Source organism: Dipodomys merriami, unplaced genomic scaffold, assembly GCF_024711535.1.
Source record: "Dipodomys merriami isolate MVZ:Mamm:240054 unplaced genomic scaffold, mDipMer1.0.p SCAF_10, whole genome shotgun sequence".
Taxonomy (NCBI): Eukaryota; Metazoa; Chordata; class Mammalia; order Rodentia; family Heteromyidae; genus Dipodomys; species Dipodomys merriami.
In genome coordinates, this window is record NW_027202271.1 from 1,395,978 (window position 1) to 1,418,567 (window position 22,590).

General features: G+C 37.3%; 1 protein-coding gene across 6 annotated transcripts in view; it reads left to right on the forward strand.

The window, feature by feature from the left end:
* Ccdc91 (coiled-coil domain containing 91) overlaps positions 1 to 22,590 on the forward strand; it is a 200,792-nt gene that overhangs the window by 25,722 nt on the left and 152,480 nt on the right. For 4 of the 6 annotated variants that reach the window (XM_070038098.1, XM_070038163.1, XM_070038179.1 and 1 more), the window contains exons 2-3: positions 7,387 to 7,430; positions 10,558 to 10,636. In XM_070038098.1, coding sequence (XP_069894199.1) covers positions 7,401 to 7,430; positions 10,558 to 10,636 — 109 coding nt within the window. In that variant the 5' untranslated portion in view covers positions 7,387 to 7,400. Of the gene's footprint in view, positions 1 to 7,386; positions 7,431 to 10,555; positions 10,637 to 22,590 lie in introns of those variants that run through there. The other 2 variants (XM_070038115.1, XM_070038146.1) reach the window with 2 other exon arrangements.

Consider the following 22,590-nt stretch of genomic DNA (forward strand, 5'->3'; position numbering starts at 1 on the left):
GGTTAATTTTGAGTAATATATAGGGATCATTAAGATTACAAGTGTGTGGGTTCTTTGAAAGGCAGAATAATGAGATAAGAGCTAGGAGATAGCACCTGGGACAAGAATGCCTTTACAGAATTGGAGGAGGTACAAATAAAGCAAAGAGTGGGAAGTAGATAAGGATTTGCATGGTGCTTTGCACTTTTTGTGCATTTGTTTCGTAGTTGTTAATTCCTGGGCTATGTAGTCTTCTGAAAGAAGATTGGTAAAGACAAAACAATTTCCAATACAGAAGAACTGTATGTAAAGAAAAAGCTCTACTTATTGGACTCATTAGTGATTGGACGTTTTCTTATCTGATCATTCATGAGTATTTTCATGTAATGGATTTTGTTTTGACTTGTTGAAAAAGGTTCATTGGTGGTAGCATTTATAGTGTAACGATTCTTTAATTCAACTGTATAGGAAGTGTCATAATTAGCCACCCACAATGATAATTAGATATTTGAAGGCAGTAGAATGCAATTTCTTTTAAGATAGATGCCTTCAGTCTCCTTAATATGGGTGGAGCTGCTTTAGTGCTGGCAGCATGATCTTTCCTGTCCAGTTCCAGTGTGTTTTTATTAGAAAAATAATAGGGAGAAGGAAGTCATGTGGGAACTATTAGCAACTCATTTGCTTCCATTCAGTCACTTATTTCAAAAGCATTAATTCAAAATATTCTTTGAACCCTTAGTGTGTTCTAGGGTCTGCTCAGTTAATCTTTTACTTCCTGCTCAGTACTAGGAAGTAAACAAAAGATCAGCCATCATCTCTGTATTACCTCCAGATTTCTTAGAAGAACTTATGTAAATAATTTCCTTGAACTGATAAGATACTTGAATCTTACATGATTAGAGTCTTGTAAAAATGATCTCAATTTAAATGGCTGTTCTTTTTAAAGTTATTTTCTAATAATTGTACAAATGGGTTTCAGTTTAACATCCCTTTAGGTACACAATGCATTTTGATCAGTGTCACTGCTGCCATCATTTCCCCCATCCTGTCTATGCCTACCCATCTCAAATCTCCTAGTTCTATTTTCATACATCTGTGTTGAGTATCATGACTGTATGTACCTGTGGCTCCTCTTTCCATTCATCTTTCCCTTCCTTTTAGTCCCTCTCCCCCTTCATACAGTAAATTTGAGCTTTATTAATTTCTCCAATTCAAAACCCAGTGAGATATTTACATAGAGTAGGGGACCATTGATAGCCGTATGTACATATCCAGGCATGCTATCGCTAAGTGGGGGCTGAGTTTTTGTGTTAGTACTAAGCTATTAGGAGTAAAGAGGTTGAGAGAGGACACATGCCTGGTGAGAGGAGGATGGGGATGATACAAGTGTCTAAGCTCAATGTCAGGAATTGGAGGAAAGGTGAGGTGGGATGGGGTCTTAATGGGAGGGAAAAAATTAAGCAAATAACCCAAATAAACAAAACCAAGTCTCCAAACTCAGTTTTCCTTCCTTGCTAACTGGCTGGGCTTTGTCTGCTCATTTCAGGTCCCATACTGGGATCTAGTGCAAATGGGTGTGTAATTCCTCTAGTGGCAGAGGGAGCCTTACTTTGAAAGCCTTCTGCCTTGCCCAGGTTAAGATAAAGTACAGAAAGTCTGTAATGCTGCTGTTTGAGGGGATGGCAGACCACCACTGCTGTTTCCTTCCATTGTTGTGTCAGATGTATTGGGAGAAAAAAAAAAAAGGAAAAGAAAAAAACACAGAGGATCTGAGTCATCAGTCTCATCATTGCTCTTCCAGTTATGTCTGGGTTCTGTTTGAGGTTTAATATTCTATAATCTTGTAATTCCTTTTTAGAGGTTTAAGATTGTATAATTTTTGTTTTCTCCTAGACTCTGTCTGCCCATCCTTTGCCAGCTTTTCTTACTTATATCCTGTACCTCTCGTTGGTCCCTGGGGATGCTGATTCCGCACTTTGCCATATTTTCCCTTTCTGGCTGTTCATTTTTAATTTTAGTGAGATTGTGTGTGTGTGTGTGTGTGTGTGTGTGTGTGTGTGTGTGTGTGTGTGTGTATGTGTGTGTGTGTGTGTGTGTGTGTGTGTGTTTTGTGCCATTACAGAGGCTTGAATTCAGGGCCTGGGTACTGTTCCTTAGCCTTTTTGCTTAAGGGTAGCACTCTACCACTGGAACCACAGCTTTACTTCCAGCTTTTTGCTGGTTAATTGGAGGTTAAGAGTCTCACAGATTTTTCTCCCTGGGCTGACTTCCAACTGCCTTCTGAGCACCTGGGATTATAGGTGTGAAACAATGATGCCCAATTTCATGATTGTAATTTGGGGAGTCGTTTACCTGAGTCTTTTTCTGTTGGTCTTCAATTTTTTTTTTATTGGATTTTGCTTTTGAACATTTTTGATGCCTAGAGTTACAACTGTACAATCTGTACAAATACTTGCACTAGGGAGAAAAATAGATCACTGACATTATAAAAAAAATCCAATTTATTCATTGTGTACAACATTTATGCCTTTTTTTGTAGTTAGTTGTCTGAAGACTGAGTATTTTTTTCGAGTATTTGATGAAAACAATAGGTTGGATCATGAAAGGTTTTATTTATTTATTTTTTTTGTGGTACTGTGGTTTGAACTCAGGGCCTTATTTTTGCCAGGCACTTTGTCTATCTACCCTTGAGCCACTTGCCCAGCCCAAATGGCTTACGACTGTAATCCTTTTATTTATGACCTCCTTCATAGCTAAGATTACAGGTGTTCACTACAATCCTAGGCTTATGGGTTGAGATGGTGGGTGCACTAATTTTTTGCTCAACTGGCCTTGAAATCCTTTGTATCTTTCCCTCCCAAGTAGCTGGGTTTATAGCTATGAGCTACCATACCTAGCACAATTTTGTGTATAATGCTGGTAGTTGAAAATTGTTTCTATGTAACAGAACAATTTCCTGTGCTTTCCCTGGCTTTTCCATCTCACATTTCTTACGTTGTGAAAGCAAGGCATTTAGCACATGTTGAATAGTGTTTAGTTAGCATATTTAAGTAACATGCTTATTACTGTTATCTTAAAAAAACTGGTGTGTGTGTCCATGTGTGGGTGTGTGTGCGCGTGTGAGCACCCGCCAGAATGGGAGCTCAGTTTAGGACTTTGTTCTTTTATTTAAAGACTTTTTCACTCATAATTGGCACTCTACCACTTGAGCCACACTTCTAATCCAGTGTCTGTGTGTGTGTGTGTGTGTGTGTGTGTGTGTGTGTGTATTTATATGCATATATATGTTAATTGGGAAAGGAGTCTCTTGGGCTTTCCTGCTTTGTCTAGCTTTGAACCTTGAATCTCAGATCTCAGCTCCTGAGTAGCTAGAATTATAGGTGTGAGCCATTAGTGTCTATCTTATTGCTTTTTTTTTTTTTTGGTCATGGGGCTTCTGGGCCTGAGTGCTGTCCCTCAGTTCTTCAGCTAAAGGCTAGCGTTTTACCACTTGAGCCATAGCTCCACTTCTGGCTTTTTTCTGCTTATATGGTGCTGAGGAATCGAACCCAGAGCCTCATGCATGCAAGGCAAGCACTCTTACCACTGAGACATCTTCCCAGCCCTTATTGCTACCTTTTTATTTTCCAACTTCAGTTCCATCAGCTGTCTAATACAGAAAATGAGACAGTTTTTATCAACTTCCTTTTTCCCCTCTATTTTCTATATGGCTGTGTTGGGATTTTGAATATAGTTGATTATTTAATGTTTACATTATTAGGACTATATAAATACTATTCACAGTTGAAAATTTCCGTGTATAATCTTTACTTTTCCTGTCCAACTTACTAACTCTTCTCTTTCTGTTTGGTTACATCTCTTGTCACTAATTTAACGTCTTTGTTCCTCTCATTTTTCAAAATGCCTATCAGGTTGGAAAACACAAGAGTGTTACTTTTATTGGCTGGAATCTGTTATCCAGGGGCTTTCTGGTTGGCTCCCCTCTGAATAGTGGCTCTCTTCCTGCCATTCAAGCATCCTGGGAATTGTTCAGCTTGCTGATGTAATCTCTGGGAGATTTTCCTGTGCTTTTCAGTTTAGCAGGGCCACCTATTTCCTAAGCATCCTTTTTCTTTCTTGACTTCTTCCCTTGTTTCATACTGTATCTTCTTAAGAAAGTGTTTGGGAAATAGATATGATTTTTGAGACATTACAGGTCTGGACATAACTTATTTTCTCCTTAAACCAGTTTTTTGTTAGCTTAGTTTACTGTAGTATTTTGTGTTTTAAGTCATTTTCCTTCTGTATTTTATTTTATTATTTATTTATTTGTTTGTTTGTTTGTTTTTGGTTGGTTGTGGGGCTTGAACTCTGGGCTTGGGTTCTGTCCCTCAGCTCTTCAGCTCAAGGTGAGCATTCTACCGCTTGAGCCACAGCACCACTTCTGGTTTTCTAGTGGTTTATTGGAGATCAGAGTCTCATGGACTTTCCTGCCTGGGCTGGCTTTGAACTGTGATCCTCAAATCTCAGCCTCCTGAGTAGCTAGGATTACAGGCATGAGCCACCGGCGCCCAGCTTAGTACATTTCTTCTATATGTACATATTCTTGTAGGTATATAAGACTATAAAACTATAATATCAAGTTCCAGAAACATTGTAGACATTTTTTTGTAGAAATACACTTTGGGGAAAATAATGTTAAAAAAAATTTTTTTTTCTGGTCCTGGGGCTTGAACTCAGGGCCTGGGTGCTGTCCCTCAGCTTCTTTGTGCTCAAGGCTAATGTTGTACCACTTGAGCCAGAGCACCACTTCCCACTTTTTCAGAGTAGTTTATTGGAGATAAAAGTCTCATGGACTTTGCTGCCCAGGCTGGCTTTGAACCACAATCCTTAGATCTCAGCCTCCTGAGTAGCTAGGATTATAAGCATGAGCCACTGGTGCCAGGCTGGAAAATAATGTTTTAAATTTAATCAATCTCATCAACAAGCCCATTCTTAAAATATTTTCTTTTAAAAACTAAATTTTTGTTGGGTGCTGGTGGCTCACATCAGTAAACCTAACTACCCTGGAGGCTGAGATCTGAGGATTGAGGTTCAAAGCCAGCCTGGGCAGGAAAGTCCATGAGACTCTTACTTCTAGCTAACCACCAAAAAACCCAGAAGTGCAGCTGTGGCTCATGTGTTGGAGCTTTAACCTTGAGCCAAAAAGCTCAGGGACAGTACCCAGGCCTTGAGTTTTTAGACCCCAGGACTGGCACCACAAAACAAAAACAAAAACAACCAAACAAAAAACCTGTCCTCCCTCCCACCACTAAAAACAAACAAAAAATCCTATAATTTTAAGTTTTATATTTTGTAAATTTTACAAATTTTTGTTGGTCCCCCCTTTGAAATGTTCAAAGCTAATATGCATTTCCCTAGCACTGTATTTTAAGACATCCAAGACACACATTTTAAAATAAAATATATTCCTAGGTATGTGAAAAGAAAGGAAATGGTAGTCTGCCATCCATAGTGAAGATGCAGAGTGCTGGACTATAAGGACATGAGTATTCACACACATGTTCTCTTCTGGATCTAGATCTGCACTTAGGAATCTAATGGCATTTGATTCATTACCACGGGCAAACAAGCTGAAATGATTGCTCCGCCTTGGTATTTGTCTTTGTTTTCAAATTTTCGGGCCTCTTCCACCTAATTTGTTGGGTTGTGACTTATGAAAACACATAAGAGCATAACTCTAAAAATTCCATTCTTTTGAAACCATAGTATTTAATCATGGCATTTGTAAAAGCTAAAAATATTTTTTTAATTGTCTCATGAGATTTGTGGGATGAACATGGAAAAGACACAGTTGGCTTTGTAGTTTGACTTGGTTAATTCTCAGTATCCATATCATTCATCATGAAAAATGTGATCACACACAGATTCTGTGCATTCACTATGCAGAATTCACGTGCATTCCATTTCAAACTGACCAGTATCGAGAGTTGCTGAAAATCTGGTTTATATTTTGTAAGTGCTTTGTGTAGATGACTTGCTTAGCTTTATTTATTAATTTTTTGAGAAATGCATCTTTTAAGGATGTTTCATCAGATGGTTAAGTTGTGGGCAATGGAGATATTCTGGTTAATTCAATAATCTATTTCTGTCTACATAAATTCCTTGTAGTGTCTTTACCCACTGAGTTTCTATGAAAATAAATTATCTTTGCCTGTTTAAAAAAAATCCTTCAGTTCTGTGTGTTTTGTCATTACTTTCCTTTGACAGTTTTTGTAGTTTTCTTTTGGTGCATTAGGGTGAGCTTTAGCTAGGGCATGCTACAGAAGGTTCCATAAAGTCAAGCTGTAGAAAAGAAAATGCCTTTAAGACTGCTACTGAACATATGTTAATTTTTATAGCTTTTTTAAGAAGTGGGAGAGGATTGCTTTCCTGTAATGAGTTCCTCGTTTAGTAATGAGTCAAGGATATTCTAATGAATATTTGGGTGTGTTTACTTAAAAAAAATACAAATTGGAACCAGTTCATACTGACCAGAATGTTACCTAGAACTACCAATTCACAATTATAGGCGCCCTAGTGGAGGTCCAGAGTTTGTACAAAGTTTACTTTCCATTTTCAAGTATGCCACCTGAGTTTATTTTAACTTTTCAGGTTCTAGCCCACATTTCATCCTTCCCTTTTAAAAGACACATTTAGGACAAAGCAAAGCCTCTCTTCTGCTTTATTTCTTCTGTACTGTCAGGATGAAGTCGAGAGGAATTCTGGATATTCACTTGTGTTTTTCTCATCCTCAGTCTCCCACGAATACATGACTTGATTTATCTTGATCAGCCTAGTTAACTTGCTCCATATTTTTTTCCAAAAGTGCAAAAGCAGTTTCAGCTAAAAATAAAACATATCAAAATGCTCCCAAACTTGTGGCCTCCATTCAAATATGCTGATCAATTTTGAAAATCTAAATCAGCCCCGGCCCATGAAACTGGGATGGGGGGAAGGGGGGGAGGAACCTTTGTGGTGGAGGACAGATTTCCAAAAATTCACCACAGCCCTGTTCTTAGCTGGAGTTTGTGCTGATATTGCCAGTCAGCTGAGGGATAGATGCAAAAAGCAGGAAGCATTATTGAATTGAGCCCCAGTGCCAATTTGGGAAAGCAAATTAAAATGTAAAAGAATATTTTTTCCACTCCTGGCGTCTCAACATAAAGTGGCAAAAATACATGGTTCCTGAAATTGCTCATTTTGCCAAAAAGGAAAGCCAATTACTAATTTTCTTGGTGATAAAAATGCACATATAGTTAACTTTTTTTTCAAGTCAAATGAAATAGTTTTATGAATCAGAATGTATGTACATTTACTATTGGAAAAATATCTCCACATAAATGACTGAATTGAGGCTTATTTCATTGTCTTTGGATATTATTCCAGGTGCTGCCTGAAGAATGGATGATGATGATTTTGGTGGTTTTGAGGTATGTATTGGTGTTGTTATTATGTTTTTAACTCTGCAGGGTTCTAACTAACTATTTTGAAAAACATACCATTTCTCATTGGTATTTCTCATCATGTCTTAATCACTTTGTGATTCTGGAAAGCAAAATGAAATGAAAGCTGGGCACAGATAATTCACACCCATAATCCTAGCTACTCAGGAGATTGAGATCTGAGGATTGCTGTTCGACCCCAGCCTCTGTGGCAGAGTCCATGAGATGCTTTCTCTCCAATTAACCAGCAAAAGGCAGAAGTGGAGCTGTGTTAAAGTGGTAAAGTACTACCCTTGAGCAAAAAAGTTCAGTGATAGTACCCAGGTCCTGAGTTTAAATCCCGGTAATGGCACACGCACACAAAAATGAGATAGAAGAAAATAAAGGAAAAAATATGAAAGTGAAAAGTCATTCATGATCATTAAAGTTTGGTTTTGCCCATAGGAATGGTTTAAATGGAGGTAATAAAGTGATACCAATAGAGTACTGAAGCCAACTGCCAGCAGGAGAGGTTGCTGCTTAGGCCCCTGTCTTCCAGAATCCCTGGGAGCTGAGGGGTGACTTGCTGACCCTGCACACTCTGCCTGGTCACACCTGTAGTGAGCTGATATAGTATGTGAAATGCACAGCACATGGTGTACGAAGCTAATTGGTATGTTTGCATTGCTAGAATACTCTGTCAGGTTTCTGTTGGCGATTTCCTAAGTGGAAATTATTAGCTGAAGAGGTAGTGTCTTTTCCTTAATCCTTTTCAATGTGTGTTCACTTTATTGAAACATTTTATAACCCAGTTATTTTTATGGAGCCAGTATAGTCTTGCAGGAAAATCTCTGGATTAAGACTCAGGATGCCTGAGCTTAAGTACTGGAACTACCATCAAGTAAGCTTTGTGATCTTTCCCTCCCTCCTATTCCTCCTTCTCTTCCTCTCTCCCTCCCTTCCTCCATTCCTTCCCTCTTTCTCTTCTTTCTCCCTCACCCCTTTTCTCTCTCATGTTTTCAAAGGGGATTTTAAAAATATTTGGATTTGGTAAAAATGGAATTGTAAATAATTAGTATAATTAATGCTACACAGTGTTTCTGAATTACATAGAATATGGTATGAGATTTTAGCTTCCTTATTCTGTTCATATATATATTGTATGTATAATATATATCATATATATATATTATATATTTGGTGCCAGTCCTTGTGCTTGAACTCTGGGATTGGGTGCTATCCCTGAGCCATTTTGCTCAAAGATAGCACTCTACCACTTTGAGCCACTTCTTGTTCTGTTTATCTTATTATAATCTGTCATTATGGAGGACTTCAGTGTATGGGCATACTGCTTTCTTGTGTCCTATCTGAAACTTTTTAATTTTTATGTTTAACACATTTGAGTATTGTTTTCATTTTAATATACATATTTTATTAGGTGGTAGAATATTTTTCATGTTGCTTGAAATATTTTGTTAGAATTCCTTCGATTCTGAGGGAGATAAATGTTTCAGATTATTATTTGGTTTAGTTTATCATTTGGAAATTGTTATATATAATATATATAATGGTTAAACATGTTATCTACTATATAATATAGTGTATGTGATATATAATTTATAATATGTGCTATATAAAACACATGACATGTTATATATGTATATATCTATTATATACATATGTGATACATATGTTATATAGTACATTTTTTTTTTTCCCATCATGGGGCTTGAACTCTGGACCTGAGTGTTGTCCCTCAGCTCTTCAGCTCAGGCTAGCACTCTACCACTTGAGTCATAGCACCGCTTCTGGTTTTCTGGTCGTTTATTGGATAGGAGTCTCATGGACTTTCCTTCCCAGGCTAGTTGTGAACCACAATCCTCAGATCTCAGCCTCCTGAGTAGCTAGGATTACAGGCGTGAGCCATGGGTGCCTGGCTTATAGTACAAATTTTTATTTGCATATATTACAGTATATGTTATGTATTATATATAATATATGCACACACATATGTGCTCATTAGAATGACAGTTCCACCCCAGTGTTTACCTTCTATACATCTATCCTTTTGATGCTACTTAGATACAGTCTTAGCTCACATTACAGTTGAATTGTGGTTATTAGCTCACTTTTCATAGTTTGTAGAGAGTAGCCATTAGCCTCTGTGCTTCTGTGGCAGACTGCCCCATTCAGCTCCTTTTATGAGACAGCTAGGGTAGAATACGAATACAAATTGAGGTCAGGGGTCTAATTTTTCAGTAATAACTTTTCAGTGACTGGGTCACCTGATTCTCATAAAGTACTGCACTCTTACCACAGACTCAATACTCAGTAATTTACTATCTTGGAGTAGGAGTGTTTCTTCATTGCAAATGTCAGCTTTAGGGATTTTCAAGAGGTTCCCTGTTAGAAAGAAGATACAGAGTTAGCTCCTAGTTTCATTTTTGTTTTTATAGATTAATCACTAAGGAAGCTTTGGATAATTAAATAAGATGTTTTGGTCTCTTTATGTATGGCATATTTTTCCTGGATCTGGGGTTTGATCATGTGGCCTCATGTTTGCCAGGCAGGCACTTGAAACTTGCCCAGTTTTTGCTTTAGCTACTTTTCAAATACAGTCTCATGCCACTCTGGACTTTGATCCTCCTTCGTGTGTGTGTGTGTGTGTGTGTGTGTGTGTGTGTGTGTGTGTGTGTGTGTGTGTGTGTGTGTGTGTGTGTGTGTGTGTGTGTGTGTGTGTGTGTGTGTGTATGTGTATGTGTATATATATATATATTTCCTACATAGCTAGGTTAGTGTTGTGATAAGATAAATAGAATAGTTAGATCCAAAGTTCACAAGCGAAAATGTGATGGATATATGAAATAAAAATTTCTCTGATAGGAGATGTATTTGATAAGAGGAAAGACAGAAAAAAAAAGATGAAAGACAGTTTTTACTTGAAACCAATAGGACATGGGCGCACTGAGTGGGAGTAGGAGGGTCATGAGGACAGAGAAGCAACTGGGTGTTTGTTAGGCATTCACATATGTGCTATATTGTGGAAGAGATACTTGTAGTGCTTGATCACACGCTAGGTGTGCCATCATTCCTACTGTTTATACCTTCTCAAACAATCTTGCTTTTGCTCTCTTAGGCTGCAGAGACTTTTGATGGAGAAAATGGTGAAACCCAAACAATATCTCCTGCTATTCCTTGGGCTGCCTTTCCTGCAGGTACTGGTGCATAGCAACTAGAAAGTATTTTTCTCATTTTACCTTTTTGCTTTTGTCAAAGCCTATTTCACTTCATCTTTTCTGAGCTGGAAATTGAAATGCCTCAGATTGAATCTCTAGGTTAGTTATTGTTTTAATAACAAAATTCTAGTCACAGGTGGCTCTGCCTGTAATCCTAGCTACTCAGGAGGATGAGAAGTGAGGACTGAGGCTTGAAGCTAACTGGGCAGAAAAGTTCATCAGATTTATCCCCCACTAACTACTAAAAAGTCAGAAGTGGAAGTATGGCTCAAGGAGTAGAGCACTAGTCTTGAGTCAGGGACAGGGCCCAGACCCTGAGTTCAAATATCAGTGTGGCTTAAGGAGTAGAGCACTAGTCTTGAGTCAGGGACAGGACCCAGACCCTGAGTTCAAATACCAGAACCATTAAAAACAAAAACAAAAATAAAAAACAAATTCCATGATGGCAACTTGAAGCCTAATTCTAAAAAATGATAATTGGAACAAACAAAGACATTGAAGTATAATTTTCACTTAAAAAATTAATCTTAGTTTAGGAGGTTGAGGTACAACGTACTTGTTTTAGGTTGTTTTGTTTATTAGTTAACAGATAAAGCCATTAAAATTTAAATTTAGAAATTACTTTGTAATAAAAGCATCCAAAAGTATTGGGATAGCGCTCAGTGGTAGAGCTTGTGCATACCACGTCTGAGGCTTTGAGCTCAGTTCCCAGCACATATATCCATTAAAGGAATTATGTATAAAAATGAAGAGCTGAAAGATAGCACCCAGGCCCAGAGTTCAAGCCCCATGACCACCACCACCACCAACAACAAAAGAATTCTATTGTTGAAATATATATCTTAGAAGACTTACAGTTCTCTTATTCATGTCTGAATAATATTTGAAGCTTGGTAATTTTTTTTGTCAAATCATTGGAACGTCAGGAGACAATTACAATTATTCACTGTACAAATATTTACCAATTGCTTGCTGTGCATTACAGACTCTTAGGTTAGAGAAACAGACAGAACATCCTCTAATCTTGGCTTCAAGGGCAAAGGCAGGCAACATGCCTATTTGTAATGTGAAGCACATTTGTCATTGGAGAAAGAATGACTTTGTCATCTGTGCATTTAGCAAGTGTGTATCTGATGGTTGGCATGAGTGAGGCAGTATTCTTCAGGCTGGGTATATATATTGTCCATCTGGCCTTTGAAAGACTTAGATGATTTCAACAGGCAGAGATGGAACAGTGGGAAGACATATCAAAGGCTGAAATCCAAAAGAAGTCTGTAGTTCAGATGCTTATTTTTGCTTTCTATATTGTTTCCCTGCCTGAAATTCTCCCTGCTTCCCATTCTCTTTCTCCTATTTCCCTTTTTCACACTATAAGCTGATTTTCCCTTTAATGTGTTATTTCTTGCTTTAATAGTTGTTTTTCTAGGAACTTTTCCTAGGGAACCTTTTCATGTCTTCGTGGAACTTATTATGTGACTTCCATGTTGGATTGTAAGTTTTATTGGGTTGGATATTACCTAATCAAAATGATTTGATCTCTTGCTCTCTAGGTATACACATATGTTTGGTGGTGGTGGGATTTGAACACAGGCTCTAATGCTTGCTAGGAGAGCACTCTATCACTTCAACCAGACCCCTACCATTTTTTGCTATAGTTACTTTTCAAATATATTCTCTCTCTCTTTTTTTCCCCCTTAGGCCAGCCTGGACTTTGATCCTCCTTATAGTTTATAGTTGACCTTAAGTAAGTATTTTCAGAGTGAATGAAAATGGAGAAAATGAGTAGAGGAGTAACTGAATCAATGAACAGGTTAGGATAACAATGGAAACCATTGAAAACTTGTATTAAACCATCCAACCACAGGAAGAGTTGGGGTAATAAATTACATTTATCTAGCAGGCTAGGAGTTTAAATGTGGTGAGAGTTTGTGTATTGTAAAGTAGGAAGCACAGCCTTGTTCTGGTTTTTGTGCAGTTGAAAAGGGGTGGTTGAAAAAAAAGTTGGGAGTTTTAATACTGATAGATATGTTTAGGGATGAAACTAGTCTTGTAGATTCCATTTTAGTTGTAATTTTTTTTTCTTTATACGAGTACCCAGGCTTGAACTCAGCCCCTCACATAATTGTTTAGCTTTTCTAATCATGGTGGTGCTCTACCACTATAGCCATACTTCTTCTTTTAGCTTTTTGCTGGTTACTTGGAAATAAGATTCTCTGTTTTCCAGGCTAATTATTATATAATGTTGAGCTCAGCAGGACCAGTGTACCTCTGCAAGTGTCTGCTTATATCCTGCAGTCCTTAAGAAAATGCTTTCACTGTCTCAACATCATTTATACAGTGGTTCCTCCAAAATGCTGGCAGTGCTCATGATGGGTCAATACCTCACTAGTCAGTCAGTGTTCAGTAATGGTCTCTGGGTGATTGATTCCTTGAGTAGATTCAGTTAACTCTTCTTGATTGTTGCTCATTCTATGGTGGCAATAGTATACTCGATAAGTGAGAAGACCATAAAAGTAAACTTTCTCTCCACATGTATGGATCTTGGAAATCTTCAGTAATTACTCCAAGATGGCTAAAATGTATCTGGAATCTGCTGTTACTGGGGCTTGAACTTAGGGCCTGGTTCTTTCATTTGGCTTTATCCACTCAAGGCTGATGTTCTACCACTTGAGGCATGCCTCCACTTCTGGCTTTTTGCTGGTTAATTGGAGATAAGAGTCTCTCAGACATTCCTGCCTGGGTTGGCTTTGAATTTCAATACTCAGATCTCAGTCTTTTGAGTAGCTAGGATTACAGGCATGAGCCACCAGTGACCAGCTTATCTATTGACTTTACCCACAATTATTTATAGGCATGTGTCCCATTACAATATAGCATCTCATCTGTGATATGTGTCTTCATGTTTCGCTTACCATAGGATCTAGAAAATGAGTTAATATGAAATCAGTTTTTCCTTTTACTTTTATTTTCCACAAACATGCAGAGTTTGTTACTTTATTTCAGCGAAGGCATCCAAAGAATAGACCCCTTCCCGATCCCTTCCCTGTCCCCTTCCCCTCTCCCTCCCCCCCTCTTTCTTTCTCTCTTTTTTCTTCCTCCCTCCCTCCCTTCTTTCTTTCTTTCTTTCTTTCTTTTCATTTTCAAACATTTATTGGTTGCAAACTTATGTTGGGAGTATAGGACAAATCAGAACTCAGGTCCTGATTTTAGAGAGCTTATATTCCATTGGGAGAGGGTGAGAAACAAGCACATAAGCAAACACATAAATACAGTGGTAAGGAAGAGTCTCCTCTGAGAACGGATATTAGGGGCCTGTGGACAGGAATCCAGGCAGTTCAAAGCTAAGGTAAGTGTTCTGAGCAGAGACCTCAGGGCAGAGGAAGAATTGCTTTTGTTGAGGCCCTTCCCTTCCTAGTTGTCTCGTTAAATCATTGCTTCACCCCGCATTCCACCTTCCATGGCCATGGTGTTTGAAGCCTGTGGGCTCATCTCCCATGTGTGTGGTTTCCCATGCCTTTGCCATTCTTCCTGAATCTTAGCACATCCCCTCATCTCCCATCTGCTCAGCTCAGCCTTCTTTTACAAAATGACATAATTCTTTCTAAATTTGCTCTGTATCTCCTCAATTGCTTCCTCTGAGGTACTTTTATAATTTTATCTCTGTACTACTTGCTTAGAACTTAGCTGATGTCAATGCATATTTTAAAAAATTGTGTCCAAATATATATTGCTAAATTTATCATCTTAATTGTGTCACATGTGCAGGTTAGTATCATATCCTGTAAAACCAAAACTGTAGACCCATTCAAGATGACCCCTCATTTCCCCTCTCCCTCATTCCTGATAACCAGAATTAATGTTTTCTGTTTGTATGAATCTGAATTGATTTAGCAAAATTGTGCATTATTTTTGCTACTGCTTATTTCATTTAGAATAATATGCTGAAGGTTCATTCAGTAGGATTGTCAAAATCTCCCCTTTTATTCTGAATAATATTCCAACTTTATGTTCTGCTCTATGTTAAAAGGTATCATTAGAAGTTAGGCTCAAATGTAGTTCAGTATAGGACAGTAGTACTAATTCTCTTACTTCCTTTGTCTTCTAATTTATTTATTTCCATTTATTTCATTTAAGAGTTTGTATGTCATCTAATATAATGAAATTTGGAGTTTTTATAGTCATAGGGCCATATAGTTTAGAAAAAAAATTGTAAATATTTGACTTGTGTTCTAGTTTTTCTCATTTTTTTGCTTAATTTTTAAATTTAAACTTGGATACATTTAAATTTTTTATTGTTTAATGTAATTTTGTCATGAAGGTGATGTACAGAGGGTTTACCATTTCATAAGTCAGGTTATAAGTACATTTCTGTTTGGACAATATTACCCCATCCTTCACTTTCCCCCAGTTTCCCTCCCCTCTGCCCACAAGTTGCATAGTTCATTTTCCACATAGTGTATACTGAGTACCATGCCTGCATTTGTTCCTCCTTCCTCTCTCCATTTCTGTACTCTCCTTGCCTTCCCAAAAGACAGAAAAGAGAACAAACAAAACAAAAAAAAAATCATCTCAGAAGGGAAGGGATAGGAAGGGGAAACAAAGAGGAGGCAACAATGCTTGATAAGAAATGTACTTATTACCTTGCCCATGTAATTATAACCCCTCTGTACGGTATTTTCACAATAAAAAAAAAAGAAAAAAAATCATCTCTACCCCTAACAAAGCCTCCCCCCCTCCATGTTTCCATTACCTGGAATGCATCTCAGTAACTAGTATTTTAAATGTGCCAGAGGCACTCCTCCCCTGAGAACGGCTTCTTTAGTCTCATTCTGTGTGTCGAAGCCCACAGCCCTGCGTAATTTATTATGCCCCAGTGTATTTTAGATCTAGCTTCCACATATGTCTCTCAAATATTTTTAAGACTACTCTTTAGGACTGCTCTTTAGGAACTAAGTGCAGAGAAGTTTAAAAATTGTTATCTTTTCATCTTCATATATCTCTATAAGTACAAGTATACCTGCAGTGATGCCCATTTTTACCTTTCAAGGAAAGCTTTCTGTTTCTTTGACCTTGAAAATTTTAAGGATTTCTAGTCTTGGTTTAGCAATAGTATAAATTTCTCATTATGTTTTCTTATGGCAAAGTTTCAGAATTCCCGGAATTTATTTAAATTAATTCTTGAGCTTTTCACCATTCATTCATTTGGTTATCACATTGTAAGTGTACTATATATTGGATTTCCTTCTGTTTTCAATGATATTGAATGAAAACTGTCCCCTCAAAAGACTGAACGTTCCATGCCATGTGTCATTAGCATCTGCAAGTGCTTCCACCAGTAACTCTAGCTTCAGTTCTTTGAGGAAGAAAGGCATATTGGTTCGGAAAGTGTTGTGCTATTGCTGTTTTGTACAGTGTGGGTGGTACTGTTTTAAAGGCAAATGACTGTTCACTTTTTACTTTCAAATATATAAATGTAAATTGTCTAGAAGGCAAGGTGGGAGGCAAAACCTTGAATATTGTCCTTTCCAATAATGTTTTAAGGTTTCTTGTAGGACTATACAGACCACATTAGAATGCATTGACCGTTAAAGGAAAAAAAAAATAAAGTGATCCAGATAGATACTTTAATCCAAATTAGCTCCTTCAAAACAGCTTATACAGGGGGCAGACTAAACTGCCTGTCATAGGCTGACCCTTGAGAAGGAATCATGGGAATGGGACCAGCAGATGCTGGACCAAATAACTTAGATGTGGTTCACCTTGTGTCCCAAGCTACTTGCATACAAAGCCAAGAGGAAAGTTCAAACATTTTTCTTAAGACATTGGCGAGAGAAATCTGGAAGGCAGATGCCTTTTTGATTTCATGGTTCAACTTTTCCATTCTCCATTCTCCTGGCCAAGAAAACCTAGGACAGCAAATCGGTCATTTTATTAATACCCCATTCCAGCCTCTGCTAACCCTGTTTTTCCAGGGGAATCTGTGTTACATATCTATGCAAAGCTCAGAATCTGAGTCTACAAATTTTGTTTGAGGGGGAAAAAGTGTTGCACTATTTTTTTCTGCAGATTCATCTATGGTTTACACAGAGTAATAATAAACATTAAGAAAACTCATGGTTCATTATATATTCACATACCTGGAGTTTTAACAGGCAGTATAGATAATGTTTAAAAGCTTCCCTTTCTCTCCACTTTGTATCTGTATTAGACAATTTTTTTTGGCCAGAACACACACTGGCTTTCCATTAGAACATAATCATTCCTTAGTGTTTTACACAGGTTATTTGCATGGAAAAACTTGTTTTTTTCTATTTCCTGTATTTACCTACCTATGCCCATATCTCCCCATCCCCAGCCCCCAGTTCTTAAGTCACCTTGCTTTGTTCTGGAATCAGTTCATTAAACAAACTCTAAAATGATGACATGTGTAAAATAGTGAATTATTAGTCTTTCCTTTTATTTTTATTTTTATTTTGCAGTACTGGGGATTAAACCCAAGGTCTCTATGGATGGTAAGCAAATGCTTTATGAATGGAATTAAATCCTTAGTATAAGTGCTAATATTTAGGTGGATTTTCAGTAATTAAGGGTAGCTTATGTTCTCATTAATGGGTATGGTAAGGATATACAAGGATGCTTGTCATGATCCTGAAGAAGTTTATGTCACTTAGAGTCAAATACCCCTGATTGTAAAGTGAGAAATTGTGGCTTTGCCTTCAATTGTGTAACTTCTCTGAATTCCAGTTAGATAATCTGAAAAACTTGATTATATACAAATTCTCCTCTGGATTTTGAGTTCTGATCTGTTTTTCACTTTATTTTGTTACTCTATTCTATTCTTCCAGTTTATTTGATTCTGTTCCATTCCAGTTATCATCTGTAATATGAGTAGCTTCTGGGTAAATCATGCTATCTGGTTTCAACTGCATTGATCCACCTGACACAATACTAATGTAACAAGTACTTTTTTTTTTTTTTTAGAAACATAGCTATGGCTGGGTGCCAGTGGCTTACACTTATAATCCTAGCTATTGATGAATATGAGATTTGAGGATTGTGGTTCAAAGCCTGGACAGAAAAGTCATACCTCCAATTAACTACTAAAAGGTCAGAAATGGGGTTATGGCTCAAGTGGTGGAGTACCAACGAGCAAAAAGCTAAGGGACAGCACCCTGCTCTGAGTTCAAGCCAGTATGCATGTGCTCGTACCCCCCTATCCTCACAAATAAAACCCCATTAACAACATAGCTATATATATATATATATATATATATATATATATATATATATATAATGTGGGACAAACCATAATACTTAATTAAAATGCTTTTCATTTTAATGTTTCCAGTTGGGATGCATTAATTTATATAGCTCTCTGTATTTGTTATCTGATTCTGAATTTGTTCTTTTTAAAATTTAGCTTCAAGCCAGGCCCAGTAGCTCACACGAATCTTAGCTACTCAGGAAGCTGAGATCTGAGGATCATGGTTCAAAGCCAACCTGGGTAGGGAAGTCTGTGAGACTCTTATCTCCAATTAACCACCAGAAAACCGGAAGTGGCGCTGTGGCTCAAGTGGTAGAGCACTCACCTTGAGCTAAAGAGCTCAGGGACAGTGCCCAGGTCCAGAGTTCAAGCCCCATGACCAAAAAACTAAAAAAAAAAAAAAAAAAAAGCTTCAAAAATGTTGGAACTCAGGGTCTCATTCATGCTAGACAAGTGCTCCACCACGGAGACTTTTTTCACAAGACACCTGTGGTGTGCTTTCTAGGATTTTTTCTTTCTTACTTTTTTTGCTGCTGGTACTATGGCGTTGTGCTCTTGCTTGGCTTATTTGTTGGTGTTCTACCACTTTAGCATTACCACTAGTTATGCTTTCTTCTGGTTAACTGAAGATGATTTAAAAATAACATTGTTGAATCTTTTGTATATTACTGGATATGAAAGTTTGGCAGTATACATTTCTTAATATGAAAATATTTGGAGTCTTTATCATTATAATTGTAAATTAGCAAAATTGCAACAAGTTTGATACTGTATTTGGCTCAGTATATCTGAATCCTTATCTAGCATTTTTAGGACAATCTATGCTTCCATTTAGTTATCCTTCTGAATCATACTTTACAGAATATACATTTTACTCTTACGTTTTTGATAGATTGACACACACATATAACAAGAAAGGACAACAGTATAAAGCTATACAATGAAAATCTTTTTTTTTTCTTTTCATTGAAGCTTTTTTATTTTATTTTATTTTATTTTTTTTAATTGTATTTTATTTTATTTGAGAACATACTGTACAGAGGGGCTACAATTACATGGGCAGGATAATGCATACATTTCTTACCAAGCATTGCAGCCTCCTCCTTTGTTTACCCTTCACTTCCCTTCCCCGCCTCCACTTCCCCCCATACAATGAAAATCTTTTGTCTTACTCTCCTGATAAAGCTAGTTTTACATTTTTTTCTGAACCATTCAGTGATCTTCCAGCATTTAAAAATACGTGATCTTTTTCTACAGATTATTGTACTATATGTTGTTCTTCCATTGTAACTCAGAGAAATTTCTGTAGAAATACTCATAGCCTTTCCAAATTCATTGTACTGGTTACCTAGTATTCTTGTCAATATACCATTATTTGTGTAAGCAGTTGTTTTCTTCTCAATTTTTCATTGTTATGAGAATAACCTTGTATCTTTGGCATATTTCTCTTAATTAGGGAATTAATATGTAGTGTTGCTGTGGTCTCATGGAAATAGCATTGAAAGTTAGCAAATACATAAGCATAGAACAAATAACATATTTTCTGACTGCATAATTTTAGATTTCTTATTTAAGGTCATGTACAACAAAATATTGGTGATGTTGAGGGTGAGGGAAAACTAAAAAAATCTACTTAAGCTGATCATGGGCAATTAGTACTAGTATAGCAGTTTGAAATGCTCTTTAGTTGTGTTTTAAAAAATGTGTAAAATAAGGGCTGGTAGTATGGCCGAAGTAGAGTGTCTGCTTAGCAAGTGTAGGACCTGAGTTCAAACTTTAGTACTGTCTAACCCCAAAATGTATAAAATAATGTTCATGGCAACATTGATTATAACAGCCATGTGCTAGTTTTCTGTAACTGTCATAAAATACCTGAGAAAAAATAAACTTAAAAGAGGCTCATGGCTCCAGAGATTTCAGTCCATGGTAGCCTGGCTCCAAATTTTTGAGCCTGTGTATGAAATATATCATAAAGATAAAAACTTCCCATCTCATAGTGACCTGGTCAGTAGGAGGAGAAGGAGGAGGAGAAAGGGGAGGGAAGGAAAGGATGAAGGGAAGAGGAAAAGGAGAAAGGTGGTGGGGAAAAGGGAGGAAGAAATTAGGGGACAAGATCTATCCTTATAGAGCATTCCCTCCCTAGTCATCTACTTTCTCCAGATAGATCTCTATTCTTTATTTTTTTATTTTTTAAAATTTATTGTGAAAATACCCTACAGAGGGGTTACAATTACATGGGCAAGGTAATGAGTACATTTCTTATCAAGCATTGTTGCCTCCTCCTTTATTTCCCCTTCCCATCCCTTCCCTCCCCCCCCCCCCCCCGCCAAATTGTAAAGTTCGTTTTTCGACATAACGTCTTGTACATCTCGTTGTTGCAGTGGGTCTACCTGTATCCCTATTCTTGTATCTATCACCTTCTAGTATTTCATTCAGATTGTGAACTCAGCACTGGTTTTATCCATTGCTGAGATCAGAGCTCTTATGTCCCATTCACCTCCTACAATCTCCTTTGAACACTGCACTGAGCACTAGACACTCAACACTTGAGTCTTGGTGGATGATTCATTTTCAAGCCACAGTAGCATCAAATTAGAAAACATTGGTATGTCCATCCAAAGTAGAACATTTAATATTAGAACGCTGAAAATCAACAAATTATAGTTATACCTAACTGTACAAAACTCATGAACATTATAGTACCTTTAAGAGATGAGTAAGAGTTCTGCTGACAGACTACCACATAAAATCCTCATGCTGGAATTTGAATACCTAGTGTCTGCCTTTTTTGGGAGTTCTGAAATTCTTCTGTATTGAGTGTGCAGGGTTTCTCCCTATTATTAGGATGTCCTTCTGTATAAATCATAGAAGTTAATTGTAGTTATAGAATCCTGTTTAAACTCCTCTTTGATGTGAGCATTGCTGCTAGGCCTAATTGAAAATAGTTAAAATCATACTCCTGACTTCTGTTCTCATTTGCACAATTCTACTGGCATTGTGTGTGTGATTATCTTCACGCAGTGTGTGTAATTTCATTACGCAGATGTCCTTCACTGAAATTAAAGTAAAACAAAATGTTTTTCTTAAGTGAGTGTAACTAAGAGTAATTGTATAGTGGACCTCTTTAGATAGGTTGTTTTGGCCAGTGGACTAGGCCAAGTAATTTGGGCTCAAATACCACAGAGACTGCCTAAAATATTCTGGGATGTAGAGGTATGTATTAGAACTCTGAATAGTCAAAATTTACCTAAACTACTAAACTTAATTCTACACAAAGTTTGTTTGCATAAGACATGAAGTTTTGATAATTTTATATCTGTCAAGCCTTATTTATTTTAGGAAAGTGGTTAAAGAATAATTTAGTGAGCATTCTTACCGATTTGGAAGGTGTTTTAATTCTGTTTAACACAGAGCAGTTTGAACAGTTCCAATATTCAATTATTGCATCTAGTTTATTTGTTAGTATTAATTATACAAAGGTTGTTTTAACATGTCCATTTATATATCCGATGGATGTTGATCAGAGCCCTCCCTCCCTCCCTCCATCCTTCTTCCTCCCCTATGACTCCTCTCCCCTTGTCCAACGAGCCTCAGCAAGTTTCCTCCATTCAGCCATTGCAGGGCATCTGGACTCTTTCCATAGCTAGGCTATTGTGAGTAGTGCCACAAGGAAAGTGGACGTGCAGTGTTTCTAGTATATCCTGACTTACATTTGTTTGGATATATGTCTAAATGGGGACATATATCGTGTATTGAAGGACAGATGTACTTGTAGTTTCATGAGGACCCTACATACTGATACCCGTCTTTGTTGCCATAGTTCGTAGTCTTACCAACAGCATGTTCAGATTCCTTTTGCTCTACATCCTCACCAGCCTCTGTTGTTTGTGTTCTTGATTGTGACCATTCTGACTGGAGTGACATGAACTTGCAGATTTATTCTGATTTGCATTTCCTTTATGGACGAGGTGGTTGAGCATTTCTTCATGTGTTTATTGTCTTTTTAGTTGTCTGTTCATATATTAGTTGGATTATTCTTAGGGAGCTTAGTTTCTTGGGATCCTTGTTACTTTTCTTCTTCAGCCAGTCTCTTAAAATTGTATAAGCACAATGAAAAAAAGTTACTTTAAGTAAATGTTTTCAGATAGAATTGTTCACTTATCAGTTGTATAAACATTCATTGAAATTACCAGTTTTTTTAGGTTCCTAAAGAAAAATCTTAAAGTATTTTAAAAAGCCTTTGCTTTTGCAGTGCAAATACAAGTATATAGCTTTGATGGAATATGTTGAATTTTATGGATTTTGTTTCTCTTAATCATTTGTTTTTTTTTTTTTGGGTCCGGTCATGGGGACTGAACTCTGGGCCTGGGCACTGTCCCTCAGCTCTTCAGCTCAAGGCTAGCGTTCTACCACTTGAGCCACAGTGCCACTTCTGGCTTTTTTCTTTTTGCTTATGTGGTGCTGAGGAATCGAACCAGGGCCTCATGCATGCAAGGCAAGTGCTCTACCACTGAGCCACCTTCCCAGCCCCTCTCTTAATCATTTTAAAGACAGGCTATATTCCTACAGATTATCACCCTGCTTGAAATTATGGGTAGAGACTATTTGTTTTCCTTTGGTTGGCTTTTTTTCATTATCCAATTATTATTTAGTATACAAGGCACAGGGG